At 44.9% G+C, this 25,838-nt stretch overlaps 1 protein-coding gene across 2 annotated transcripts in view; it reads right to left on the bottom strand.

Annotated features, from left to right (window-relative positions):
* Positions 1–2,225: 2,225 nt before the first annotated feature.
* Positions 2,226–25,838, bottom strand: part of LOC126535947 (CCR4-NOT transcription complex subunit 7-like) — a 76,430-nt gene continuing 52,817 nt past the window's right edge. For both annotated transcript variants that reach the window (XM_050182811.3, XM_050182812.3), the window contains exon 7: positions 2,226–4,484. In XM_050182811.3, coding sequence (XP_050038768.1) covers positions 4,305–4,484 — 180 coding nt within the window. In that variant the 3' untranslated portion in view covers positions 2,226–4,304. The remainder of the gene's footprint in view (positions 4,485–25,838) is intronic.

Raw genomic sequence — 25,838 nt, 5'->3', positions numbered from 1 at the left:
TGGTTTTTAGAAACAGTTGCACAGACAAGCTGTACGTAAGCCCAAAAATGGATTTGGCGCTGCTGAGAAATTGGGTGCTTGCACTACACACGAGTAGTTCGTCGGCTGCCACTTGTCCCGCTTGATTTTCACAGTGCACAGAAGTCGTCTTTTTTGGTCTCTAGGAAATGAAAACATTATCCAGTCATTCTTAGCGCTGTTAGTGCACTGGGGAACTCAGCAGCCGGGCATTGCGCAAAGAGACTGCGTGAAGAATGCCGCTTTCCGTGTAGCGAAGGAGTCGGCGGGACGGCGGGAACGGAATGCAAGAAAATGGCGGCGGCGCCTCCCGAAAACTGGTCTTGGCGGCGATGACCCCTTGCAAGAGTGGCGCCACCCTCCGCGGAGAGCGGTCGCACATCGAGGCACCCTACATGCAACCGGCCATGACACTTGCGCGCCCGCCGTGTAAATCGAAAGATGTCTCGTGACCGGTTGCTCAAAGCTACAAAATGAGACAGGTGTGCAGACAGGTTGTCACCTTTCCGTGGCTGCTGCGAATAGATCTGCACCACTTCGGCACCAAACCGTAACTTTGGTCGCCGACGCCCGATGAAGCAGCGCCGATTAGGCCTAGGCCGTGACGGAAATTCACCGTTGGCCGCAAGAAGTCGCGGAATGCTCGCCGCTAGTATGTTCGTACGAGTGGCTAATCAATAATCGTTTCCGAGATCACGTGTGCGGGTTAGATTGACGACAGTTGAACTTCAGCGTGAAGTTCGTCGCCGCGTATCCATGACCTGCGTGCCTAATCGCCCCGATCTTCGCAAATGCGCGCTGCTTTTGCGCTCTGTTCGCAACACATTACATTTCGATCGGTCCCGACGACCCGGATCCGTTCTGTGCGTCATCCCCGCATTGGGCCAACATCGGGGCGCGCTCAGCCGATGCGTCTTGTCCGCTGCGCGCTCCGTTTGTTGCCGGAAACGAAGTGAAACGCTCGCTTGGGCGTCGCACGCGCCCATGCGGCACTGCGTGAGTCTCTACACCGAGCGGTCGAAAATTGAATAGTCGGATATCCGATTCGCGAATCAAATTATTCGAACGTTCACTGTTCGTTTCGGCGATACTATTATTCGCCCACACACCTAACACGTGTACTACCACTCAAGTTGCGAACCTTTCCTTCCAAGAAACCCATGTGGGCTTCTTGGTAGTGTCATGTAGCACTCGAGTAGGCAAACATTTTCACTTTTGGGGAGAACAGTTTTTTTGTTGCATTTGGTTGAAATTCGAACTTTCGATTACACAAACGTCTTATGCAACACACACACCTGTGGACCCGCATCAAGAATCATTCTTTTGTCATATGCGGTGGCTGTGGCTTCTTGCTTTGAGCACAAGAACTCGGGGTTCACGCAGCACGTTTCACTCAATATTCAAGGAGGGAAAACAAACCTTGTTCACACACATACACAAAAAATACCGAAATCTCTTCCTTAGCTGCAATTTCTCCCAGCTAAGCAGCTTCAGGTCGCTTTTCCCATTGTAGTGAGGTCACTTTCTAGCACAATGGTTAGCACTGCCAGAATTCTACCAAATTAAGATTCTTGTGTTAAAGCCAAATGCCTGAAACTGACTTTCCGCCAGCAATTTCTAAAGTGCATGGCTCGAAAATAAAGCGACGACGGCTGCATGGTCTGAACAAACTTGAAACAAAATGGTGGTACGGCTTGATCACTTAAGTTTAGCTCCACAGTGGCAACAGTAATTTAAACAAGCATGTCGTTGGTGCTTGTAGATACGTTACATTGCAATAATTTAGCAACACTTCAAAAGAAAATGCCTAGAACTGTTTCTTGGTGTTTGCGGCAAAGCCTCTATGCAGAGTTTGTTACTTTTCAAAAGCTGTCCCCAACCCCAGTTTTCAAGGAATTCGAGGAGCACATTTGCATTCACCTTTTAAGGGCTCTTAAATCAGTTTTCCCAAATTCAACAGTTTTCAAGATATTCAAGGAGGTGCACGAACCCTGCATTTTCACCATTCCAAACTTCCTGCAGCAGCACCTTTGACAAATGTGCAATATTGTGTTCATGCACACGTGATCAAAATCGGTGTGTAACCCTCTCTTATGGAGTGTTGCCTTCAAAGCAAGTATTACAAGGCACTTGTAAGGTACAGTTTGCACAACTTATTTATGTGTATGTTATGTGCTAGCAACGTAAAAAACTTCAGACACACAGCCTTTAATGCACAATTTTTTTTTTCATTTATTTACAACATACATCATATTCACTAAAAACGACATTGCACCACAGTGGCACCCTCTCTCCAAATGCTGCCATTGCCGTTTAGACTCCAAAATAATGTCATAGTGTGTGTGTACAGGGGCTCCCACAGAAAACTGCACAAAGGGGCAGAGAGAATGCAGCTGGTAGACAAGACACTCAGAATATTCATTGAGGCTTTGTACACCTTGTATGTAAGCACCAGAAGTTGTACCTCCAAAAAGCCTTTTTATGTCGCAGAAAATCATGAGAAAAAAAAATCAGCATACTCTGGACCAGCCAGATATGAGCACACAGTAGCTTGTACACATATAGGCAAAAGAAGTGGAGGCTTGGACCAATATGCAATGCAGCATATTAACTTGCGCTGTTACAACCAGTATATCGTTGAAGACATGCAGGTTTAGAGCAGCAATGGCCTTATGTGCATCTGGCTATCTTACACAGCATGGTAAAATCACATCCTTAAAAATTTCAAAACAACAGGCAGTTCCAGCTTGGATATCTACACAGCGTTGGTCATTGTACACAAGAGAACTGAAATGAAGGATAAGCTGCCACTGTCAGCAAGGTGCCGCAGTGCAATACAATGCACACAGTATCCACCTCTGCAAAGTATCATGTGTCTAGAAAAAAAAAATCCTGCATGATGTCTCTAAAAGCTTGAGATTTCACTAAAATCTGTAAAGCAGTAAGATAATGCATTGGTAGCGACTGAATCCTGTTCCAAAAGTAAAAAATTTCAACGAGAAACAAGGTCTCCAAGAGGAGTTCATGTTACCAATACCAAGCGTGTCGACAAAGGCAGAGACATTCATACAAGGCTTTCATTTTGCAAATAAAAGCATATTAAAAAAAAAAAGCACTGATAAGCGCTTTGTTTTCACTGCTCTGCACCTTTTAAATTTTCTGTGAAAAAAAAAAAAGAAAAACTTGCTACAATGCAGTTTGTAATTGGCCTAACAAAAGAAGGCAGAGGGGTGTTGGTAGGGTATTTGCCTGTTGCCAGCAATACTTAGCACCCTGCAAATTAAGGGCACAGTGCACTTAGTTTATGTATTCCTAAATCTTGTGCGAGCAGATGATGAATACTACCTGATGTATAAGTGGCCATCAATGGGCGATACAGCACACTGTAGGCCAGCACAAAGCCAAGATACTTTTTCTTCCTTAACAGCGCAACAAAAATGCATGTGTGTGTGCAGCCAGTGAACACCACCTAATGAAACAATTCTTCTAAAGCAATAAGACAGTTCTCACACAAGATTTATAGCACCCATAAGTGCTATGGGCCACATGGAAGCAGGTTGAAACACGTTTTATGCATATGCAGCTCTTGCGCTGTGCACCATGCTGTACCAGACTGGACTGCCCCAATATGGTACAGCTCATCTGGTATCAATGAATCCTCCAATTTATAGGCACTGGGAGCAACATTAGGTGGCGCATATTTCACAACTGAGACAGGAATTCAAAAGGACTGTACAGTGAACAGCATGCATGCACAAAGGGAAGATGCATCACTTGCCTCAAACGAGTGACTTGCTGGGTAAATTTGTCTACTAGTCCCACAGCCACCTAAAGAAAAACTTAACATAATCTACATGTAGAACAACCATTCTGGTGAAAATATAAAATGTCCTATGTAGCCACATACCAATACCAGGGGAACAATTTCTCTGGCACACTTCTCCCCACAATGCAGCCACACTGAAGTGGGAACACAGCAAGATGAACAACATTTTTGCCCTGCCAGCCGTTCACAAGAATAAAAATGAGTTCTCACTTCCTCTAAGGGACTATCCGCCAGCCAGCTCTCTGCCACCTTGCCCGATTGGAGCTTTTCTTGTTAAGCAAGGAACACTGTGGGTGGTACTTTTTGCTCGACCAACGTGGCAGGCATGTGGTAAGGAGACTGTGGAAAAGGCGCAGTGAAACCAATGGCAACAAGAGGGAGTAACACACACAGTGCATTCAGAGTGTGCACAGCACAGCTGGGCTTTTGGAGAGTGGGCACTGCAGTGGCGGCAGGCATGTCAAGATGCAGAGTTGGTGGAAGTGGGCGTGGGCTGGGCGGCACTCGTGGCCGCAGGCAGAGCCACGTTGTTGGGAGTTGCCTCATCATGGTACGAGTTGCCATTCATGACATACGAGGTACCAAGACCGTACAGGTGCCCACAGTACTTGGCGTCGTCTATGTTGTCCTCAAAGAACATCTGCAAGGGTAGACATGGGCCCTATATAACCACAGACACACACCCCTGCGGATGCCTTCTGAGCACTTTTTACTGATGCGAGTATACCGCAAAGTGCTCAAAGACTACAAGCACTGAAATGGCAATTATATGATTATGGCACTAAGCCAGTACTACAACCCAAACGCAAAGCATGGCAGCATCCATTAACCATGTACACAACTTCATACAACTGTCATATTCACTTTTTCTTGCAGGATTGGTATCTCCCTCTTCTCTGTCAAGTTTAACCAATTCGCACGCAATTCACATACATGAAATAGCTAGTAGCCAAAATTGTCCATCACTCTGGAACTTTCAAAACATTGAGACTGCTAGTTTAAAGTAAAGACATTCTGTGGACTAGCAGGAATTGTTTTGACAATAAAGCTGTGCTTGGTGACAGAATGATTCTTCACATACAAAGACGTTGATTGAAGTTTACTACGTATAAATCAGTGATCCAACGTCTCCTGTGTGACGCTTGCATCCTGCTAAAGTGCTCAGCACTATCATGAGGCATTTCAATTAACTAATGCTAGTAAATTATTTTGGCTACGGGTAAATTGCAGTCATTCTTCATGCCCCATAGGGTTGAACAAGTGCCTGACTTGCATCACTAGCAGCCACTTAACACAAGTATTGGGCCACAGCTGAATTCGTTGTCAATAAAAATAAACTACATTTTTCTTGAAACATTGTTTCTGGCTTGCAAATTTGCAGCCTCAATGTCATCAGCTTTTAAAAGTCACCAGAGGCAAACAAACTTACTCTTAAGTGATAGTACTTCAAAATGCCCAAAGCATCTTTTACAAATTTTTCCTAAGCGAGAAATGACGAACATTGGACACAATGAGTTTAACTGTGAAAATACAGTACCAGCTTCCCAGCTCAGTGGTTGATTTCCCATTCGCACCAGCAATGGTACAATTGAGAAGACAAACCACTGATAATAAAAAAGCTAATTGTACTTATTAAATGCAAAAAAAATGCAGACTGGCCAATTTTATTTTTTGACGGAACCTACTAATGCTACTTGTCAGCACTATATTAGGAGTGTGGCATCCTATCTGTGTGGCTGTGCAACTTGGAGCGGGCTGCATCTTTAGATCTCTGATGCAGCATAGCATTCCTACATCACCTTCCCGAGGGGAAAACAGCAGTTCCGGAATTAATGTTCTTTAAAACTAAGATGAAAACCAGCAAGAAACAAGGAGTACACCAGATGATTGCTGTAGAATACTTTTTCATTGGTATTCATCTTAACTGACAACGTACCAACTCACCCAGCACTTAACCTTGCTGCAGCACTTTTTTTTTTTCTTCAGACTATTTTAATGAAACTACAGAATTACTCAAATATACAGGGTAGAGCCAAGTGGAGTGGGACAGAACATTTTTAACACCATTTGAGGTAAGAAGTTGAAGAAACCCACCAAAGCGCCACCATACAAATGGCGTCTATTGTAATCTGTGGCGGCTTCATCATGGAGAAGTGTGGGTGAACGAAAAAGTGCCTTTTTGACCACAAAAATAACTGGCAGTTTATTGATTACCATCATGAGAACAAAGAAAAACTGCGCTAAAAAAGACAAGACAGAGAAAGAACCACACGACACAGTTGATTGATTACCACTCTGAAGCCAACCAACAGTGTGGATTGGATGTGCTGATGGGAAAGAAAAAAGAAGTCCACACAATATGCATTATTCGAGTATTTTCTGCCACTGAACGTAAGTATAATCAATGACAGTTCCAAGTGACAAGCAATTTTGCACCGCCTTGTGTCCTTTGGGAGACTGGGACAGCACGATGGGAGTCACTCCGCCTTAAATGCACTGCATGGTTTTGTCATTGTGATCTCATATTTACTCTCCCATTTACATTCTGTTTAAAGGGCGAGGTCAACAGCACTGATGGCCTGGATGTAGTTACGAAGGTCGTGAAAGGAAGACTAGAAACAGGGACAGTCTTTTCTGCCCATCTGGACATATACAGCAAAGACGTGCTACAGCTACTAGAGCCACAAGTGGCAAGGGGAAACAGGAGACAGGTCCTTGTCTGTCTTCAATGCTGACCTGCCCTCGTAGAGGCAGAGTAGACAAATTACATGGATATTTGCAATGTGTCATATTCCTTCCAAAGTAAAGGGTGGAGAGGGAAATTTCCATTTTTTTTTTTTTTTCATCGACGCTACCTGAATGTCCTTAAAAAGAGTCCTGTAACTTGTAGCTGAATGTCGAATGCAAATCAAGAGCACTTCAGCTGGTAACTGTGACAACAGAAAAAGATTTTAAATGTGAAAACTGCCCAATGTCTACTGCATTTGCCCTAGTGAGTTTTATTGAAGGGCACTTACTTTTTTTGTGGCCAGATGTCAAACAAGAAAGAAGGAAACTTGAAAGTAGTTCTTTTATTTTACCCACATTATTGATCTTATAACATAGTGGAGTTTCGTCTTCAAAGTCTTCAGCCTTCACTCATTAAAATTTTCAAGAAGTCTACTTCCATCATTGCACGCAGCACAGATATAACATTTTGTTACCAAAGGAATTTCATTTACACCTGCTCTAGACACACACATTTTGTCTGCTTAAAAGTCTTCACTCATAAAAATTTTTAAGAAGTCTACTTGCATCATTGCACGCAGTATAGATATAACCTTTCGTTACCAAAGGAATTTCATTTACACCTGCTCTAGACAACGACATTTTGTCTGCTTCAAAGTCTTCACTCATAAAATTTTTAAGAAGTCTACTTCCATCACTGCACGCAGCATAGATATAACCTTTCGTTACTAAAGGAATTTCATTTACACCTGCTCTAGACACCGACATTTTGTCTGCTTCAAAGTCTTCACTCATAAAAATTTTTAAGAAGTCTACTTCCATCATTGCACGCAGCATAGATATAACATTTCGTTACCAAAGGAATTTCATTTACATCTGCTCTGACACCCACATTTTGTCTGCAAAACTGTCGAGCAACCAAAAACTTATTCGAGAAAAAGAAAAGACAACTGGGCTCACTTTAATTGAATAACAACCGAAGTCTGGGCATGTATTGTTGTTTCCATTAGATATGCACTGGTCATATCTGCATCAATATCTAGTAGCAATTACCAGGAATGTGGTAAATCTCGGGACCTGGTACGAATAAAGTATTGTTACTATGCAAGTAGCAGCGGGCAGCTTTGGTTGGAACCTTCTCTTATTAAGTGGCGTTTGGGTTTGCATGCATAAAGAAGCCAAATTTCATAGTGCTCCAAGTCAGCAGATTTTTGTCAAAATAAAAGCTATCAACATTAAACTAAGCAGCTTCAATAATCTCAGCTGCCTGCCTTATTTATATAATGTGTCAAACTTGCACGTGCATCGGGGTTCAGAGTAAGATAGACAGTAGAATGTTATGGCTTGTTGGAAATGTGATGCACTATACATACAGGGGTGGGACTGCCCAAAGTCATCTTGAAGCAATTTTTGGAGCAGAAAAAATCGCATCTTGGAGCAATTTAGAGCACATGAAATTTTATTTTGAGCAGTTTGGAGCAGGCCAATCTGAATTTTGGTGGAATAATAGACTATGGAATGCGGCAGCACAGTTCAAAACCATGACGGCACACAGAACAAGCCAACACGAGCGCTGTACTGCAACTGTCTTAAGCTGAATTCTCAAACAGATTACCTTGACAGTGAAACAGTCTAGTGCATGCAAATTTCGGTAATAGTGCTTGTAGATTTTTAATTAGTGGTAGCAATGACAAAAAAAAAGACATGCATTCTGCAATAGTGAGTCCGAAATTTCAAAAAGTAGCACAAGGCTTTTTTTATAAATACAATTTTCTTTAAAGTCTTCCGACAGTGTGGGTGAAGAGCCTGGAAATGCACTTCACCAACAGACCGTATGGAGAAGCCAGAGCTATGAACTACTGTGGTTTACCGAAAACCATTTCTACAAAATAGAAATAGTTTTGCCTTGCCACAAGCCAATCAGAATGTGGGGTAGTAGAAGCGCACTTTGTAGCTATAGCGTACTAGAATATGTAAGAGTGGGTTGAGTGGTGGCATGGCGCATGCTTTCCTGTAAAGCTGAAAACATTGGTGGCACTACAATCGAACTATATATTCCTGTGCCAATGCTCATGATGATAGCGGAATATGTTCTCAAATTATGATGTCCAACCGACTTGGTAACAGTTTCTGGGTCACCATATATGTCACCACAGACACAGAGAACCACAATCGACCCTGGGCTGGCATAACATAAAACTACATGTATTCCAATCTATTTTTACAGCAAAGCTGTGTATGGCTAGGGTTCCATGCATTTTCCTTTTTTGCACCAATAAAAAGGTGAGCGTGGATCAACCCCAGAGATTGTGCAATACCGGGCTGACCCACAGCAGAGGTGAAACAAGCTTCAAGCACTCCACTTCTAATAATAATAATAATAATAATAATAATAATAATAATTCAAGATGCATTTTTTCAAGTCAATGTGTATACTGGAATTGTTTGCCAACAGCACATGGACTCGCAAGCAGGAGGTGTTGCCATGTATCCAAAGGACAAAATGTATGTACAACCATGCACCCCTGACTCGCAAGAGGACAATGCCACCGACTGTGGGAATGTCTGTGCCGTACAAACGAAAGACAGAATTGTGATATCCACTGTGTATATATCTCCAGGCACACCCAAGAAGTTTATGACCACGCACTTTGTGTGCGTTAGCCCTGTGATCATTGTTGGAGACTTAAATGGGGACATTTGAAAACTGCACAAGAAATGGTTTGTTCAGTTTGTGCTAGAAGAGTTTGGCTTGAAGTGCCACACCACTCCTAGTCACTTAACTACTCAACAAGGATTGTGTATAGATTTAACTTTGGCCAAGAAACGCAATAAGGTTGTAACCGAACCAATCAGTGTATATCGTAGTAATCAAAAAGCTATCGTCACTACCGTTACCAAACGATGAAAACCAATATGTGTACCATTGTCTAACCCTGTGTGATGTGCTCAGCTTCGCTGGTCATCTACCTTCACAGAGTGGACTGTCTCCTCAATTTTTCATTTCTAATCCGCCATTAGCCTTCCATGATTGGTCAAAATGGCTCAAGTCTCACCCATGAGGGCACGAAAACAGATTGGCACAGTTTTACATTATGCTGGCTCTGGGGACAGAGACGCTCGCCCATTGAACTCGCTGCAGTGTGTGCCTCCCTAATATCTAGTTTGCTCACAGCGTCCTCAGCGCACTGTTCGTTTTGTGCTTCAGTTAGCGAGTGCTGCGCCACTCAGCCCACTCCCAACCGTATTCTAGTACTCTAAATCCAGCTACCGCCCTGGCCATTATGACACCAACGACGACAGCCGGGAGCAGCCATACGCATGTCGACCACTTGGCTTAAGCACTGAAAAGCCCAGTGTTATAAGCGCGAAAATTACGAGAAACTGTGCAACATACGGCATCACGCGGTGTGTGGAATGTGAGCGGCTGCACTTGTTTTTGGAGAACGAGCTTGAGCAGCCTTGGGAGCAGTATGCCAAACCCAATGAGAGTCAAATACAGCCAAAATATAAGAAACTAATCTACATTGCAGAACTATGTTAGACAACCTGCAAATTAAAATCATTTTAACCAGTAGGTCTGATATAAAAAAAATTTGTAGGACACTTAAGCTTTACCTGTAAGAGCGGAAAGCGATAGCATTAAAAGTTCACCGAATGCTTCTCACGCTTTCTGGCAACTGCACCTTATGTAACCACGTTTTCTTGGAAACACTGTGCATGAAGGCCAGTTTTCTGGTTCTTTTTCTTTTTCTTTGTAACACCATTGCAACACCATCTGCATGGTGTTGCAATGAACCGAGCGGGGTGTGCCACTCCTACCGAGACAGAACTCCAACGGCAGCTGGAAAAGGGGTTTGTGTGTTTCCTCGTAACAGAATGATGTTTTCTCGTATAATCAAATTACAATCCAATGCTACCACATCTGTAGGTTGTGTGTAATTCATGCTTTAGGAATGTTTCGATGCATTTTACTTTGAGAAATTCAATTAGTTCAGTAACGTCTATGCAACATGAGGAGGGCCTGCATGGATTGGGATGATTTTTCTTGTACGGACATCGTCGCCACCGATGCCAGATTTTCTGCGACATGGGGCCCTTAACGCTATCCCATTAAAAATTCTGCAACCTGTGCAAATGGTAGGTGAATGTTCACCAGAGTTGTTTTAACCTACCATTCATGTATGCTCTAACATAGTCATAAACAACTTATGGATATACAGTCGAATCCCGGCACAACGAAGTCCGCTTCAACGAAATTTTGGCCTCAACGAACATTTTTCATTCCCTGTCAATGTCCCATAGAACATAATGCATCGAAATTCCCTCCAAAACGGAACTACTTCACAGACACATTTTCACTTAAACAGTTTTTACGGAGCAGACGTGAGCAAAATTATTTAAACCGTAGCTCATCAAAACCCCTAAAACATTTTTCATGTCTTGACAACCGATCGACCTTGATAGCATAAAACACACAAACTGGAGCTACTTGGCCCATGACGCAACGTAAGCAAAACAAAACCGCCATGCCAGGTTGGTGATGGCAATGCAACACACTCTTATGGAGGAGCATCCAAGCTCCGAGGAAAAGTTTTCGGTCATATTGGTCAGGAAAATGGTGCGCGTACAAATAACATACAAGCAATTATTTATTTTTATAGTATTTCTAGTTATTCACTTTCCAAAGTTTCGTGAAATTGGCTCTGCTGTACAACACCAATTACTATATAAAGTAGCGGTTGCGAGGTCAAATCCCTGTAGGGTGTGACAAAGCGTTCAAGCGACGCACGCTTGACAACGAACGATTACTCGCAATTTGGTCATTGTCTCTCAAAGCAGTTGGATCGTCAGCTGAAGCATGTCCAGCTGACAAAGAAACGCAAGTTTTTGTCACTAGATGAGAAGGCTCGAGTTATTGCCCAGGCTAAAGCTGGAAAGGAAAAAGTCAGTTGTCGCCTAAGCATTTGGAATTCCGGTGAGCTCTCTTTTGACAATGTTGAAGAGCAAGGATGCTATAGCCAAAGCGCTAGCTTCAGGGATGTCGGCGAAGCACAAGAAAGTGACTCAGTCCGTGCACGAGGCCTTGGACAAGACAGTTTATACCTGGTTCGTGGAGAAGCGGGCCAAGAAAATTGCCCTTAGTGGTGATATTGTGCGGCAAAAAGCGCTGGTTTATGCCTGCATCCTAGGAATAGATGATAACGTGGAAGCTTGGGCGAGTTGGTGATTCAATATCAAGATGTTTGCACAGCGCAAAAGACGAAAGACTGAAGGAAGAACAATGGTAGGTTGTGTATATCATGTATATCATGGTATATCATGTATATAGTTCCGGCAGTTTCGCAAATAAAGATCAGCTGAAGTCGGCGCCTGTGTTGTGTTCTTCCTTCAGTTCTCGTCTTTTGTGCTGTGCAAACATTTCGGTAAAGAATAGATGACTTTGGGGCCAGCATAGGTTGGCTGAACAGATTCAAGTCATGCCACAGCATCATCAGCAAAGCTTTGTGCAGTGAAGTCGCTACGGTGGATAGCAACAGCGCCACAGCGTGGATGTCAGCCAGCCTTGTAGGCATCCCGAAAGACTATGCACCATTGGATATTCATAATGCTGATGAGATCAGGCTCTTCTACGAGATGCTGCCAACCAGGATCCTGGATTTTAAGGGGCTGTGCAGTCACGGAGGCAAGCACAGCAAGACAAGAATAACTGTGCTCCTGTGCGCTAATATGGACGGTTTGGACAATCGGTCACTTTTGGTCATCGGAAAAAGCGCCAAACCATGCTTCTTCAAAGGAAATTGGAGCCTTCCCACGAAGTATGTGGCTAATACTCGGGCGTGGATGGCCCGGGCTATTTTCGGAGTGCGTCGAAGCCTTTGACCAGGACATGGGCAGGCAAGGCCGAAAGGTTTGTCTACTTTTAGACAATTATTCCGACCACTTGATAGAGGATGCGGAGCTGGAAAATGTTCAGTTCAACTTTTTCACACCGAACTGCACCTCTATCATTCAACCCCTTGACCAAGGAGTGATCCAGAGCATCAAGCGGGCCTACTGTGAGCGCCGTATTTAAAGGCTGCTTCTGAACACGCAGTTGGACCGCGAAACAAAAGTGGACCTCTTTATGGTGCTCCAAATTATTGCCGCTTCGTGGTGCACAACGAGAAGCACCATAATCTGCGACTGCTTCCACCACACTGGGTTCACTGCGCAGGCTGCCGAGACTTGGGACTCTGAGAATGAAGGTAGCGATGGAGACGGGTCGCCGTCTGATGAAGTTGAAGCCGCAGGGCAGTCCTGCAGGAAAGTGGAGATGTGCCCGCTGATATACGTCCCAGCAAGTACATCCAAGCAGACTCGTGCATGGTGGTGCGCGAGGAATTGACAGACTAAGAAATTCTGAAGAGCGTCTGGGAAGACTGTGTTTTGTCGGACAAAGTTGAAACAGCCGTGCAATGTGAGCCCAGACCACAGACTACACCGCAGGTCATGAATGCATTCGGTAAAACCAGGTGTTGCATTGGGTCCCAGGATGACGATGAGGCAATGACTTTGCTAGCTGCACGCTACAGTCCCGTTGTGCCATCGCTTGGCAAGAAGCGCAAACGAGCTAAGCCGATAGATTCTTGGAATTAAAGGTTGCTTTTTGTGTCAGTGAGTCACATGTCACTTATGTATTTGATATCGCAACGAATTCCCGCTACAATTAAATTTTTCGAGCACCCTGTAAATTTTGTTGTAGCGGGATTGAACTGTAATGGTTACTTGTACTTAAAAACAGTTGAGTTTTCTAAAGAATCATGTTGAAAATATAGTTTTTATCCAAAAATTACCTGCAATGGTGATTCACAAGTGCCGTGATCAGTTGGTCTGACAATGTGCCAAACTGGTCGTGCTGCTGATTTGGCCATGCCAGCACTCCACCTTACCACCACACTTTGCCGATGCCGCCATTGTCTTGCCACCGCACACTCATGCACACAGTGCACACGCCACACTTTGCATTAGTCAAGGTCACTAAGGGTCGTGTGCCTGCATACACGAAGCATGTGCTCTGTGGAGGAAGGTGCTTAGGTTCTTGCTCTGCAGTCTAACTACAGCTGTGAAAAAGTGCTGCAGGCACACACTCAAGGGTTTTATTTTTTTCACTTCCTCGGACTGTATTCTATAACACACCATTCTGTTTCCAAAAGGTCTGAATGAAGCTGCGCCGCCATTTTCGCCGGGATCAGCGCTCGTTGCAACAAATAGGTAGGAAAATGAAATAGACTGTTCCAAAATACAACACCTGCACTCATATTTTTGGCAATCATTTGGCTTAACTGCATTTTGTGAATGTGCTGGCAAAGGGCTGCAAGTCTTTGATTTGAATGCTTGTCGCTGGATACCAGTGTAAACTGCTTTTTCTTTCTTTTTTTTGCCTAAAAGTGCCTGCTCGAGTACGATTAAAAGTGTATGATGTAATAGTTCTGCGGAAACCCGCGAGGTGGAGAGAAGTAATTTTAAAGGGGAACTTCTCTCCACTTTGCGGATTTCCGCAGAACTATTATGTCAAACTCTTGCCTTTGCTTCGAGTTGTCGATAAATTCAACATTGCCCTGCTATCTGCTAGCCGCCTGGTTAGCTCAGATGGTAGAGCGGCTGCCCCAGAAAGGTGGTGGTTCCGAGTTCGAGTCCCAGACCAGGACGAATTTTTATTCCACTGCGACGCTTTTCCTTCGGGGAACCTGTATGCGTTTCCTTTGTACCAATTAGCTATGCTTGGGTGGATGTCTCATTTTCCCCTTAATAATTACTTCTCTCCACCTTGCGGATTTCCATAGAACTATTACATCAAACTCTTGCCTTCGCTTCGAGTTGTCGATAAATTCGACTTTGCCCCGCTATCTGCTAGCCGCCTGGTTAGCTCATATGGTAGATCGGCTGCCCCGGAAAGGCGGTGGTCTCAGGTTAGAGTCGCTGACCAGGACGAATTTTTCTTCAACTGCGAAGCTTTTCTTTTGAGCAACCCGTATGGGTTTCCTCTGTAGCAATTAGCTACGTTTGGGTGGATGTCTCATTTTTTCCTTAATAATGAAAAGTGTTGTACGAAATCAGATGCACAACTGTGCTGGCACACTCAAATGAAGCAAGAATTGTTCCACCGCCAATTCAATGTGCACAACAACGTGAAAGATGGCTTAGCACTGACAGTTGTATTAGAAAAAACAGTGAACTACAGTCAATGACCTGAATTTTTGGATGTGCCCGACAATTAGGATGCCTTCGCGGCACTGCCGTGTACCTCATAAAGCTAAAGTATAAGGACGTTCAAAATATCAGATGCTGATACCCTTTGCAGTCCAATTTTTCTGCCTTACTGCTGTGACCACAGGTCCAAAATGGCATCAATCAAAAGTACACTGCCACCATTTTGATTATCTTACAACCTTGAATTGGCACTCTCGCATGCCGATCTGCTGGCAGCCATGTGGTCATTTGCGCTTGGTCACATGGTATTTGGTGCATGCTCGTTTTGTGCTGTTGTGCGCTCTGCAATGCCAGGCCTAGTTGCTTGAGCCTTCCCTACCAAGCTTGTTGTTCTTCAGTACTGTATTTTTAATTGAAAGGATTTGCAGATGTTGGTAATGGTGTCGACTCCGTTTTCATCATCCTTGGCGATGGATTCGAAGTGCGGAATGCACTACTGTAAACCGATGACCATTTTTATCAAGCAAGATGAGAGCAGCCAGTCAAAAGCCAATGTGAGCAAGGAGTTCAGGATTTACAATGTTCATCTTGGGTCTGCCACTGGCATGTTTTCGGCCTTGCAGCAGGTGGTGACAAGACGGGCTTCGCAACTGTTTTCGCCGTGTGGACTTCACACTCAGTACCGAGACAGCCATCTCATGCAAAGATAATGACAGCATGCCCAATAAGTCCCCTTGCATGGTGTTGGTGCTGCTGGTGTTGCAATTTCTACAAAGATATAATTTTCACAATACGCCAATGCTGGCAACAAGCTTGACCACTGTGATGCAACTGTGCCAATGATGCATTGGCAGAGTTGTGGTGGTCTGCTACTCTGTCCTTGGCCTCCTCCATCAGAGAAATACCTATAACATTTTGAGTTTTCTGCAGCATTTGTTTTTTCGGACATTGACTGTAGCTGAAGAAGGCACAGAAAAAAATATATATATATTCCGCAGTCCTTCTCGAGTGCACTGCAGACTTATGCATCTGCTTCGGCTTACCCCCTGGTGACTGAACGTGACCACGCGGCAGTGACAATGTGGCTGGTACCGAACGTATGCATACTGCTAAATTCAGTGATCGGTTTAGAATTAGTGCAGTGGAGCAGAATGGCACAAATGGTTCAGCGCCTCTACCCCTGCCTACCAAATAGCCACTAAAGTGGCAACACTGGCAATGTCCCAAGGCCTCAGCCTCTCCGAGTGCTCACACCTCTGCACTCTATTTCTCCATCCCAATTCTTGAGCTCTTGGTTGCATCCTACCTTTCAATACCGACAGAGTACTCGTGATGTAACAGTGCCAGTGAAGCCAGTCAGCCACATGAAAGCTTGCATGCTGGATAGCATTTCCAACTTAAAAAATAAATGCAGTGGTGACTGCAAATCATCCAAGCTTGCCACCACTATGCACACTAACTATCCCTAACATGGGGAAAATAGGTGTTTTTAGTAGGTTATGCCACATTTTTTTGACTGAAGGAACTACTCCACTCAATATTCGATGTAATAAACAAAAAGAAGCATGAATGCACTTTTCATGCATAAATGTTTTATTAACTAGATGAATGTCATACAAAAGATATAAATTGCCAGAATCAAGATTGTGGGACAAAACTAAACAAAGTTTACAAAGACACGCTTCTACCTACCCCGAAAAAATTTAACAAAAGTGATGAGATATATAAAATGTATTGCCGTCTAATAGACACTATCTCCAAAAATATATATATATACATTTTTCAATGAACAGGTATTCCACTACAAAAATTTAAGTGCAAGCACCATGGTTTAGTGTGCTGGCCTGCGGCCGCCGATGTTCTGGGCTGGCTTTTGTCGTCGTCACTCTCAGACTCCAAGTCTGACGAAAAGGCAGAATCCTCAGATCGTTAAAATCAGCCACGTATGCAACGGAATCTCAAGATCTGCAACCTTTCGAAGCGTGAGCGCTGCTCCTGGAGGTGGCCATTTTGCTTTCTACTTTGACAATCGCGAAACTTTGAAGTGCACTAAAAAATGAACACCTGGTGGGGAAAAAAGCGAACTGCTTAGAAAGCAAAAATATAGTTCTCGTCCTCACCGTATGATGCAGACTGTCTGTGAACAGTGCGGAAAGTCTCGAAAGCGGCGTTTCAAACCGTCGATAGCGGGCGGCGACAAAAACTTTGGATCGCGTTCAAAAATCACCGCCTGGGGAGAAAAGCCCACTGCTTAGAAAACAAAAATAGATTTCTCCTCCTTCACGTCTGACAGCGAAGTTGCGTCTGTGAGCCGTGTGGACGGTCTCGAAAACGGCATTTCAAACCATCGTTAGCAGGTTAATAATGCCAAGTAGGTGTCCCACAAGGAAGCATCTTGTTCAATATTTTCATCAATGACTTTATTAACATTGATTCTAGCACAATGTACATTATGTATGCCAATGACACCACACTTCTTTTTTTATCCACATCCCTGGATGACCTGGTCTTACATGCTAACAGTGTGCTCTCCAAAGTACACCAGTGGTCCCTCAAAAATGGTCTAACAATCAACTCCGCAAAAACCAAAGCCTTGCTCTTTCATCCAGGAAATATGAATGTCGTGCTACCTGGAGATATTGTGCTTAACTCCAGTACTATTGAAGTTGTCCAATCAATCAAATGTCTGGGTGTGCACTTTGGTCATGATATGACATGGTGCTCATGTAGATTTCCTCATCGGCAAACTGTCACAGGTGTTGGGTGTTGTCTATTCCTTTAGATACCTGCCGCAATCCATGAAATTGCTGATTTATAACTCACTTGTTTTCAGTCACCTAAATTACTGCTGCCTCGTATGAGGGACAACTTCAGCCACAAATATTCACAAGCCGTTTGTAATCCAGAAGAAATTTCTTCGTGTCATTTGTAATAAGCCTCGTGAGTTTCATTCCGCTCCTCTTTTCAGCTTACTTAGAACCCTTAAATTGCCTGCCCTAATAAACCTGCGCTTGTTGGCAACCAACCTACAGAAGATAGGAGAAAAATATTGGCGCCCACAGCTCTCTCGCTAACCTCACAAAATGAGAAACCCCTTACACAACTCGAGCTCCCGAGACTTGGTGCGTTCCTCAACTTCGGACTAATTATCGCCAGCAAATGTTATGCTACTGGCTGCCCAGTTTACTCAATGATCTCACCAGATGCAATATCGATGTGCTCACTTGTTCCACAAAAAATCTGCGTGAAATGTTTCTGCGATCTTGACTGTGTACGGTTGTACTCTGCGATTTTTGCCTTTGGTGCTTTTGCTCTTTCTTTTTTTTTCCTCTTTTTTCCCTTAACACGTTTCCCACCTGCCCTGCTGCTGCTATTGTAAACGAAACCTGGGGCCAGTCAAGCTGCTTTTCCCGCAGCTTTTATCCCCTTGTTTTTCCACCACAACTACGTACCTCCTTGCTTATGGAAACAAACAAACAAATAAATAAATAAAGAAAGTGGGCACGATATGGAAAGATTTAAAGGGACACTAATGTGCAACACTCAATCATTTGACACTGGTAGAGCGTTCTCTCAAAACTACCCATTTACTCGCATAATGATCACACTTTCTTGTCAAAAAAATTGAAGCAAATTGAGGGGTGCGATTATTACGCAGGTTAAATTTCCCACGAAAAGAAACATTTTCTTTTTTCATCCCGCATTTGCTGCGGGATGACAACAGGCGGCTGCCGTTGTCAGCGCAATCATTAACTAGACTTTGCACACGACATATCGCTGCGACAAGTTCAGGGTGCGATCATTATGCAAGTAAATACGTTATTTTCCTTAATTTGGAAGGAAAAGGATGACTATTACAGGGGAAAATAAATGTCGTACTTTGCTGGGGAATAAAGCTTCTTGCAAAATTTTGCACTAAGACGTGAGAAATCGTGCATCAGTGTGATGTCACAAATTTTGAAGTACAGTCAACACTTGTTGCAACAAACCCGTACAAAACACTTTCGGATATGACGGACAATATTTCAGCCTTAGTTAGTTCTACCTATTTTATTAATGCAATGAAGTTCGGTTTTAACGGAAAGCTGTTAATTGGTGTTAACGAAACTGGTGGCAATTTTTCCCAAAATCGGGCGTATTCACGTAGTGCTCGCCGATGGACACTCCACTGGAGGCAGCCTTGCGCAGAACACTCGGGAAAGGAGCCAGCTGCGCGCCGTAGTTTGCTGCAGCGTTGATCGTGCTTCTCTGTCTTATTCACGTTTTCAGAGCAATATAAGCAATACCCTTCGAATGTGTAGGGTGGCGAAAGCTTCAAGGAATGTTGAAGAAGAATTGTTGCATGGTGGGGGGCTGAAATACTGACAAAAATGTGCCGTCGATATGGTTCTAATCATTCCCTGCAAAGCTTCACGAGCGGGAGCAATGGTAGCAATGGATCGCCACCGTTGGGCGGGAAATTTCTTGTTCTCATCCATTTCTTTGTCGCGTTGATGTTTTTTCCACTCGATCATATTTAGACGGGTAAGAGCCGAAGTTCATCTGCAGTGCAGCATGCAGTTTAAAGGCATTTCGCTAAAGTTCTAAATGCTGTTGCCACTTCTAGGCAGCACGACTGCACGAGCAAATTGTATTGTATGTTAAAGCTACTAAAGCTTGCAACAACTGAAATTGTTGGTTTTATGTGGCCCGGTAAATCCTCGCACCAGCTGCCGCGCACTTCATGTTTTTGCATCTATTTTATGCGTGGCTTCGTGCATGTTGAACTGTTGCTAGTTACTTCATGCATAACTCAGATTTTTTTTTAGGTGCGAGGTTTTCACCCTGCCTCGTTTGCAAAGGGTTCAAATAACGCTGTGTCTTATTGGAATGATACCAAGCATGTGCTTCTTTAACAGCTTTATTCTTTTCACCCCAGGGCATCTTAGATATTGTGGTTTTTTAGGAAATGTGTTTAGAAAATTGGAAGTTCACGGTGAGAATTGCTAATAGTTGCTCCTTATGGTATTTTTGTTACATTTTTGCTGAAAAGTTTACGTCACGTTTGGGAAGTCATCAAACCTCGATGCTGTCCAAACAGAATTACCATGCAGTGATTCGTTTGTTTCACAACGTAGTCCCTTTTTTGCACGTGAATTTTGTACTCAACTGAATTTTTTCTTATGCTTACGCCGCAGAAATCTAAACCTGGCCTTGCCACCAGCGCTCATCTACTTTGACTGGCGCTGCTCTGCTTTTAAATATATCATGTGGCCTCTTTCTGTAGTAAACTTTAAAAAAAGTGCTAGAAAGTTGGTCAAACTTTAGCTTTGTACGTTTACAAGCTGCTCACTTCGGGAATATAAAATTGCAAAAACTGCAGCAGGAACAGCAGTTCATTGGCGTATGCAGAAGAATTGCATCGGAGGTACAGCGCTAACATGCACTTTTATTAAACCGTGTGTTTGATGACTTCATTTACTAGTGTACGCGTTTCCATCAATAAATTCGCAATTACTCTTTTTGAGGAGACTGTGCAGACATTGCACCGTACGGATTAGTTTGATGCAAGTGTGCACTAACGACGGGTGCTTATTATTGAGGTGCAGAAGCAACATTACGGCAAGGGTAGAAATAAAAAAAATCGAGGCATCTCATTACTCAAAATTTAGCAGCTAGTAAACATGAGCTCCACTTCACGTAAACGGGGTTCATGGCATTTGTCTGTGGGACGCACCTGGCACGGATGTGGACCAGGTTGTCCCAAACACCGGTAACATTGTGTTCATACCCGCTCCCACAGAGGCCAGCGTCCTCCCTATAGCTGTCACAGCAGAAGCAGCAATCTGGCACCCGAACAAAGGAGAAATCGCAGCAGTGAACTACAGCCATCCTTACTGCACATGATTGTGCAGCAAGGATGGCTGCTATTGCTCCTGTGCGTACTGTTGCGGGAGGCCGCTGGGTGGCTATCAGTGGCGCCTCTATAGGCAGTACACTAGGCGAATAAAACAGACTTCTGCCGTGTCGACACGGGCTGGCAACTGACTTGCAAGGGTCAGTTGACGATCGCGGCTCAATATATTGTGCTTGAGGGAGGGAGGAAAGCGAGGCGGAAGCACACGTCTTCCATGCGCAATGCATGGGAGGAGGCGAGGGAAAGAAGGGTAAGTTCTACTGCGAGGCTGCTGTTAACGGGTGTTTTATCTTGAAAGCGATCTGCGATGTGAACAAAGTGCGCACCCGCTTGGGCCTCTTCACTTGAAAGCAATCTGCAATGTGGATAAAGTGCGTCCAGTGCTGGCAACTTCATATGTGCTGTGCTTTAGACGTTTAGTTGCACTGAAGGTCAATTCGCTCGCTTGCTGCTGCTGCTGCTGCTGCTGCCTGTTACGATCGGCCTGCAAGAGTACTGCTCTGCAAACCTATGTTAGCCCACTGCAGTTGTTTCGATCGACCCGTGGGGGTGGCGTCCTTCGGAGAACCGGCGACGGCGACAACGTTAACCGACCATGCACTTCCTTCGGAGAACTGGAGACCACGGCAAAGTTAATTAACCATGCGCCTCCTCGTACAGCCCAGCGGCGTCGGACCGAGTATTGTTGGTTGATTCGCCGTCACCTTCATGGTCTATTTGCAGCAAGAGAGCTTCTCTGAAAAGGGTGTTTTGCGGCGAGTTTCCTCGGGCCCCAGGATGCGTCACAGTCTGCTGACACTCGTGGCGGCTGCCGGAGAAGTCATCTCTGGAATTAAGGGGGGACGCGGCCCTTGAAAACCGAAAAATCACGAAAAAGTCTATTTTTGGGTTGTATGTCTCATAAACTACCTGTTCTGTAATTATCAGCACCTAATTCAACCGTAAAGTACCAAAAATAACGCTACTTTTGAGGCAACCGCGGCCCAAAAAACACGCGCAAATGCCGAAATAAAGTCAAACTTCGCGCGCGCACCATTCCCGGCCCATGCGGCCTGCCCGCGCCATCTTTGTGTCGTTTTGACCGTGGATTCTTTGTCTCTATTTTGCCGCCTTGCAAAATGGCATCGTCGGCGCGGTTGAGGCGCTATTGGCGTTTTCCCGCAATGTGATGCGGAGCGCTGATTGGCCGGAGCAGCGCATTCAAATTTCGCGGGCTAAAGCGCGCCTGCCATTGGCTGTTGCGCGGACGGCGGCGGCTGCTCCTTTTGACGCCGCGCTCGCGTCGTTGTTGCCCCTTGCTCCGTCCGCCTCAACATGAGCTTGCGCGCTGCTCACCGCCTTGCGCTATTTTTTAGATTATTTGCTCAGCTTTTTTCTTTTCGCTAGTTCTTCGCTGAACGCGATGCCGGCAAAACCCAAGACAGTGCAGATGTTCGGTGCACGGGAGCGCGATATGCGTCTTGTACGAGCATCGAACTTCCCATCTTCCGGAGCGAGTGCCGATTGCGTAGACGCTTTTCAGCGGCGGAACTGTGCTTTCGGCTGTCGCCAGTCGAAACTCCGACACACTGAGTGTGCCTGGAGCCGCAAGAGCTAATTAGAAGCTCCGCAGGAGCTTTCTAATAAAAAAACACATGTGTTCACCTTTAAGGCCCATTTTCTCGGAATGGATTTTTTGGCTAGTAGTGGTGCTGGGGAAGGCGATATCTCAAGAACCGCTCTTCAGATTTGTGTGCCGTTCTTTTTATTCTGTTCCTGAATGACTTTGCCAGGGGGTAACAGGTTTCTTTTTTTGAAAGCTTGTGCAGTTAATTTATAATAAGCAATTAATTTTTGATGAATGTGGTCATTATTGGCTACATCACATTCAAGGTCGTCTTAGAAATTTTTTGGGGGGAAATTAAAGAAAAGGGCTCTTTAGCCCCCTGGGATATCTATCAAGGGATCATCACAGTGAATTTCAGCTTCCTACGATGTCCTGGCATTTCTCCAGGCTCTTCCTCGGGCATATACATGAATCACCTAGTTAGACCTCAATAACTCTGGAACTAATAAACATATCTTCATGAAACTTTGCAGTTCCTCATAGTTCGGTGGTGTGAACGTACCCCGAAAGTTTCATCTGGATATCTTAAAAAATAAGAAAGTCCGGTCTCCAGGGTAGCTTAAGGGAACCCTTAAGAGGCGCCGGCTGGGGTCAAGCGAGACAACCTGGCTACAAGGACCCGCTGAACTCGGGTTTTGGGAATCCAAGGTGCGTGTGCGAGTGTGTGAGCCCTCCCCCTCAAAGGCGGGTCGGGTCGACTACGCCCCAACGACTGTGGACGATCCGATTGGACGAAGGTCGGACAGCAGTTCTCCCTCCCCTAGGGATCTAGGGAGGCCAGAGGCTTTTAAGCAGCACTTTGTCGGCTGCTAGGAGTGTGCTTGGAGCTTTGTGCACGTGTGCTGTGCGCTTCGAGGTGGGAGCTTCGAGCTCCTTTTTGCAGCCACGCTAGGCTGTTGAAATGTATCTCCTGTTTTAATGTAAATATGTAAATAAACCCTGTACTCCTAGTTCTCGATGAGAGCAAGTTCCTCCCTACAACCGCATCCCAAGCGTGGGCGAGTTGGACGACGGCATGGGCCAGCTACTACATAGTTTATGCCTGATTACAACCCTTACAACTGGATCCCAGTGGCGAGATCGTCCTGCAACTCTAACATGCCGCCCTTAACTTGCATAATTTACTATCGCAATTGATGCTTTGCATTTCGGGCGAAACAACTTCTTGCTTGTTTTTTTTTTTTTTTCTTTGGACGTTCGTCACTCACTCTTTGCAATACAGTTGTTAGACATAGTCACGAATGTTTCGGAAGTGAGGCGTTTAGGATATTACGGACTTCAGATAAAACGGACGTTTTTTGTAGGATTATCGGGACCCATTGTAACTAAAGTCGACTTTACTGTATTCAGGTCGTTCTGGTGGAAGCAAAGATTTGAAGACCTGCCACATGAAGTCCTTGGTTCATTCTAAATGCTTATTGAGAACCAATGAACTAGGCCAGAGTAGGTACCGTCAAAGTCAATGGCACGACTTCAGTGCAGTCCACTTATAACGATATATCGGTTATAACGATGGGTCGACATGAGAGTGTCATTTTATGCATTAGGTCTATGGGGAAAAAAACCATTTTAACGATAGGTTATTCACAGCATATCGGATATAACGATCAAAATTTTGCCATCTGGACGGCGTTTTCCGTGCCAAATAATCGTAACATTTGCGTTGCTTAGTTCCCTGAAACAAACGATGTAGAGACGAGGCAATGTTTACCTCCGTAAGTTTGTATCGGCAGCCATTACCACGCAGCGCTTCCCGCCCTGCCCGCACACCAGAGAATAGGCGCAGCGTGCCACAAGATGGCGCTAGCTGCTTCATGCGCGTCGGCCACAGTCGCTCCGAAAGAGAGAGAAATAAAAGAAAAGCGACAAAAAAAGCAGCGCGGTGGCGCCCGTCCCGCATCTCTCTCTTGCAATAGCAGGCTGACGCCACCGAAGCAGTGTGCAATCAACGGTTCAACCCAGATTGAAGATGGTGCCAACAAAGTGCAAAGCTGTGTTGCTTGACACGAAGATGGATATTTTGCAGGACTCTCGATACGGCTTCAAGGTGAGCGCCCTTGTGAAGAAGTAGGAGCCCGCACAGTTAACGATATCAACCATCTTGAAACCCGGGAGCACCGCGATTGTGAAGACAGGAGCTATCAGCGGCCATGCTGATCAGCGGAAAAGGGTTAGAGACCCTTTGTATGCAGATGTTGAAGACTCGCTTTACCAGTGGTTCATCACCAATTGCTTCAAAAAGGTGGGCTTTGTGCGTAAGGATGAACTTCCCCAACCCACTGAGACCAACACGGTGGAAGCCGCTGACATAACCGAGCTCGTTCCTACTGGTGACACAGGTGGTGCGTCGAAGGAAGAGTTTTGGCTGCAGACAGTGCTGCCTCATTCTGCGATGAGGTCAACGACGAGGCGATCGCCGAAGATGTGCTGTCTCGATAGACGGCAAAGTTGTGCGACGGCAGCAGCGACAACGAGATTGACAGTGGCTCCTTGACCCCGACCTCGATGTCCACGCAAAGTGCACTGTCGTCGATCGACTCCTTAATTGATTTTATGCATGCTAAAGGATTGCTGCCAGTGTTCGCGCAGCAGCTAGAATCCATGCACACCACAGTTGTGAAGCTGAAGCTTCCGCAAAAGCAAGTGCAGATTTCAGACTATTTCGGCGGTGCCTAACCCTTGACACGGTCATTGGCGCTAGAAATAAAGTTTGTTTTTCACGGCCTACTTTCTACATCATCTATTCTTTAGAGCAAGTAGCGAATTCGAGTTCAGAGCTGCAAAGGTATGTTCCGACTTTCTTTATTTTCATATATTTTTTAATAACTGCAGTCCAGATATAGCGATCATTGGTTATAACGATCATTTTTTGTCTTTCCCAATATCGTTATAAGTGGACTGCACTGTACATGCACTGTGGGATGTCACCATGACCTGTTTTTATTTTTGCGTCTTTCTGGTTTTCATCATAGTACGAGTGGCCAGCCATTCCAGAGGTGTAACTATGTAATACAACGGAACTCAGTAATCCTCTTTAGTGTCTCTGTGATACCAGTCATATTTCACTCGAGTACAGAACACGAGTGCAAACAACCTTCCTTGTAAATAAGTGGAATTAAAATTAACATCAGTAAACTACTTGTTTGGTGGGGTTAATGTAGCCGGGTCCACTTTGAGGAGACAGAAGCCGAGATGAAAGTACAGTAGAACCCCGCTGTTGCGTTCCTCACTGCTGCATTTTCCCGGCTGCTACGTTGTTTTCATCCGGTCCCGGCATAGGTTCCATAGGATCCAATGTATAAGGAACCCCGCTGTTACGTTGTAGCTGTGAAAACGTTCCCGCATGATACGTCGCAACTTAGCAGTAGAACCCCGCTGTTACGTTCCTCACTGCTGCGTTTTCCCGGCTGCTACGTCGTTTTCATCCGGTCCCGGCATAGCTTCCATAGGATCCAATGTATAAGGAACCCCGCTGTTACGTTGTAGCTGTGAAAACGTTCCCGCATGATACGTCGCAACTTAGCACCCCGAACCCGCCTGGGCTAAAGTAGACAACGCGCTCCAACCGCCAT

This window comes from Dermacentor andersoni, chromosome 4, assembly GCF_023375885.2.
Source record: "Dermacentor andersoni chromosome 4, qqDerAnde1_hic_scaffold, whole genome shotgun sequence".
In the NCBI taxonomy this organism is placed as follows: domain Eukaryota; kingdom Metazoa; phylum Arthropoda; class Arachnida; order Ixodida; family Ixodidae; genus Dermacentor; species Dermacentor andersoni.
Note: the sequence above shows the minus strand (reverse complement) of the source record. Positions and strands in the feature narration are given on the sequence as shown.